The sequence below is a fragment of the Branchiostoma floridae genome, chromosome 18 (genome assembly GCF_000003815.2).
Source record: "Branchiostoma floridae strain S238N-H82 chromosome 18, Bfl_VNyyK, whole genome shotgun sequence".
Lineage (NCBI taxonomy): Eukaryota > Metazoa > Chordata > Leptocardii > Amphioxiformes > Branchiostomatidae > Branchiostoma > Branchiostoma floridae.
The window spans coordinates 8,686,404-8,689,967 of NC_049996.1; the positions used below are offsets into that span (position 1 = coordinate 8,686,404).

Here is a 3,564-nt window from a genome sequence, read left to right on the forward strand (position 1 = left end):
ACCGACCGAGCAGTTTGGGGGAACGAAAAGTACGATATAAATGACAAGGAAAACACACAAATATTTCAACAGCATGCCTTGTGCTTATTTATTGGCATAAACTTTAATTGATCGTTTCCGCAAACAGCCCGGCCGGTCCCTCGATAGTTGATATGTCGTAGACCTTTTGTGATGTAGGTTTGAATCTTAACCAGAACGATTTAGGAAAATGTAGGTGTTGATGTATAATATGATATGGTTGTCCAATTCTTTTCTAAAACTACATCTTAGCGAAGAGAAACTTACCGATATCTTTCCTCTATCATAGGAACAGTAACTTGATACCGATAAGGTATGTCGCTATGCTGGGAAAATTGAGCTTCTAATATACCTGATAATATGGCCGTTTGTTTCTGGGCGGCATAATTTACATGTTTCTTTGTTCGGTCGTGGTTGTTTTTATGTATTCGAACTGATGCTGATATCCTTATGTGTAATTCAAGGGGTGGGTGTGTCTGTGTGTGTGCGCGATTCCCCAAATGCACAACAAAGTGTTGCCATTATCCACGTCACATTGACGTTCCATGTCACAAAGGCTTCGTGTCATTTCAACTTGAGAAGTTTCAGAGGACTGATCAAAAACTTATTGGTAATTATTAGAACTTAACTTTGTGTACAGAAATTACAGTATCAATTACTGTTACAAATGAATCCTCATACATTAGATGGTGATTCTTTCCACAGTCGGAGATGACCTTGTGCGTCCGGATGAGTACTACTCCAGGAACGAGACGCATCTAAACGTGACGTTGACAGTTGACATCGGTGACGTCACGTTTGACTGGTTGACCTTCCAGCGCCGCCTGTACAACGGGAAGATGCCCGGTCCTACTCTCAGGGTCCGTCCGGGGGACACGCTCAACATTAAACTGGTGAGAACGCTAGAGTGAAGGGTGCAATCAGACGAGCGTGTTTGACAAATCCGTATGTGGTCCGTATTGACATTTTTTCGCACGAAGTTTTACGCACCTCATACGTATCTCAATCACGTTGTGTCAGTTTTTGGTAAGTTATGTGTACTGGGTCTTACTGTGCGTATACCTGCCTGAAGCTGTGTACCTAAAACTGACACAAAACGATTAGGATTCGTATGATGTACGTATTGTGCATCCAACTGCGTACGACCTCAAACGGGCTTGACAAAAAATGCTAGTGTCACCGCTAGTGTCAACGCGTCTATTCGCGTGCGTATGAGTTGCGTATTGCATTTGTGCAACTCTTCTTTTTTTCAGGCAAAGTTTGCAGGGAAAACGTTGTATCACTTTGACTTTTACCGTGTAGCCTGTTTTTTCAACCGTAAAAGAGAAATTTTCGTAGACCTTATTATATATAACTACTATGCAACAGCATTAGATATATTTCTAACGTTCAAAGAGATCTTTTGTTTGACTACGAACGTAACTATGCAGGTAAACGAGTTAGGAGGCAACCAGGAGGCCCGCCCGAACAACTTCCCCCGTCATCCGAACAACACGAACCTGCACGTCCACGGGCTGCACGTGTCGCCTTTGGAGCCGCAGGACAACCCGTTTGTATTGGTGGGTGATGACTGGATATATTTTACGTACGTTTAGATTTTACTCAAGATATTCCCTACAAAAAGTTCTGATGTTTTATGAAGGTCTGCATGGCAGGACAACCCGTTTGTACTGGTGGGCATTGGCTGGATATACTCTACGTTTAGATTTTACTCAAGATATTCTCTACTAAATGTTCTTATACGCCAATGAAGGTTAGACATCCAGATAATAAGACACGCCAAAAAGCAGTCACTCAAGCAACTGGATATGGTTTTACCTGCAGTTGCGTTAAAGTTGAAATTTCAAGTTTTTTTTATTCGAACAGTGTTTGGCATTCATCCAGAAATAGACTATTTCCAGGAAAGGATCCGAAAATCCAGTAGATCCTGTTTTTAAACACAAAATGTGTTTCAAGGCTGTTCTATGACAACCGTTATAACATGAAAACCGATGTGGGCATGTTTCCCAGGTTGCACCGGGAGAGTCCTACCAGTACCAGATCGAAATCCCGTCGGACCACGCGAGAGGAACCTTCTGGTACCACAGTCATCACCACGGTGCCGCGTCATTCCACGTACGTAGTAAGCCATTTCACGTTCTTTACTGCGCCTGCGGAGATTTATCCATATGTCCACCAAGAATTGAATGCTGATTGGCTAGAGTCAATGGTAAAATTTACAAATCAGAATGAAAATTAGAAATCTAGCAATGGTGATTCAAAAACCGCCTGTCGCTGAAGGGTAAAATACAGGCTACGCAGCAAAGCAAGCGTAAGTCTGCTCTTATTGGTTAATTTATATTATTGAACTAGTCAGCATTCACTTCATAAAGCTGGGACCTTGGTTGTAGTTCTACTTTATTCCGCTGAGTGATAGAGGCGTCCTTGTACCGCAGTGAGGTGAACCTAAAGTGAATAGGTATTGTAACAGTGGGTTCCAAGGACTGCTAAACTGACCATCCTAGACGGCTTTAAGCCTTTTGGGGTAACGATAAGCTTCTGGGTTTTAGAATCTGGCGGCCCAGATTCGGCGCGGGTTCGAATCCCGGGAGTTAGGATATCGTTTCTTTCTGTTTCTACTGGCCCCTAAGTCTCAGTATTAACGTGAACATTTGTTTGTCTCGTGTAGTTAAATAGTGGCATGGCGGGCTTCCTGATCATAGAGGATGACCCTGCTGTCATGTCGGACGAACTGGACGCCATCTCCTGCCCCAACAACTGTGAGAACGACGTCCCGCTACTGTTCGGCCCGTGGTTCGTGTACGCCGTCCACTCGCCTATTCTGGCGTTCCGGAGTTTTGCCTTACTTCAGGACATGTGGGGAGATAACGTTAGGTAAGATAGGTATTCGAGTCAATGCCAGGTGTCGACTACCTACTGCTATTATATTAGACAGCGCTTACAGCTTGAGGGGCCAACGTTAGGTGACAGGCCGTTCCGTATACACATGTAATTCATGTATAACCAGCTGTTGCCGCGTGCGAACATGTGTTACGCCGAAGGGCGATTATACCGGCTATATAGATACAGATACAGGTGCTGGCAACTTGTGGCCTTTGCGAGTTTACTGAACAATCATAGTAGATCATAAAACCGTGTGGTACACGGGGGCATTCCTTCTTATCGCTTTTAGTTTGTTTGTTCCATTCAAGGTTACCAGTGGTCAACGTGACCGAGAACGTTACGCTCGCTGATTGGCTGATGAACCCTGGGAATGGGATCGACTACTTTTTGACCAATGGTAAAGTGTTACGCCTTATCGCAGTTGGTTATATTAAATGACGTCATTGGCTAGAGACATTATCATGTTGGTTGATCTAGAAATTGTTTTTTTTTCTTTGTGTAAAAAGATTATTTTCCTTCTTAGGTCAGCTCCAGCCGACTATTACTCTAAAGAAACGTGAGATCAAGAGGTTCAGAATGTTGACCGCGGGGATGTGGGAAATTCTCTTCATCACGATAGAAGGTGAGGCTGTACTATAATACATGCTTTCAACCAGCCTCGTT

At 43.6% G+C, this 3,564-nt stretch overlaps 2 protein-coding genes across 2 annotated transcripts in view; both read left to right on the forward strand.

The window, feature by feature from the left end:
• Positions 1 to 737: 737 nt before the first annotated feature.
• Positions 738 to 3,564, forward strand: part of LOC118406064 (putative multicopper oxidase GMC1) — a 17,087-nt gene continuing 14,260 nt past the window's right edge. Inside the window, exon 1 of the mRNA XM_035805922.1 lies at positions 738 to 911. Within this exon, the coding sequence (XP_035661815.1) occupies positions 858 to 911 (54 nt within the window). The 5' untranslated portion in view covers positions 738 to 857. The remainder of the gene's footprint in view (positions 912 to 3,564) is intronic.
• Positions 2,662 to 3,564, forward strand: part of LOC118405235 — a 5,774-nt gene continuing 4,871 nt past the window's right edge. Inside the window, exons 1-3 of the mRNA XM_035804617.1 lie at positions 2,662 to 2,892; positions 3,210 to 3,298; positions 3,425 to 3,523. Coding sequence (XP_035660510.1) covers positions 2,699 to 2,892; positions 3,210 to 3,298; positions 3,425 to 3,523 — 382 coding nt within the window. The 5' untranslated portion in view covers positions 2,662 to 2,698. The remainder of the gene's footprint in view (positions 2,893 to 3,209; positions 3,299 to 3,424; positions 3,524 to 3,564) is intronic.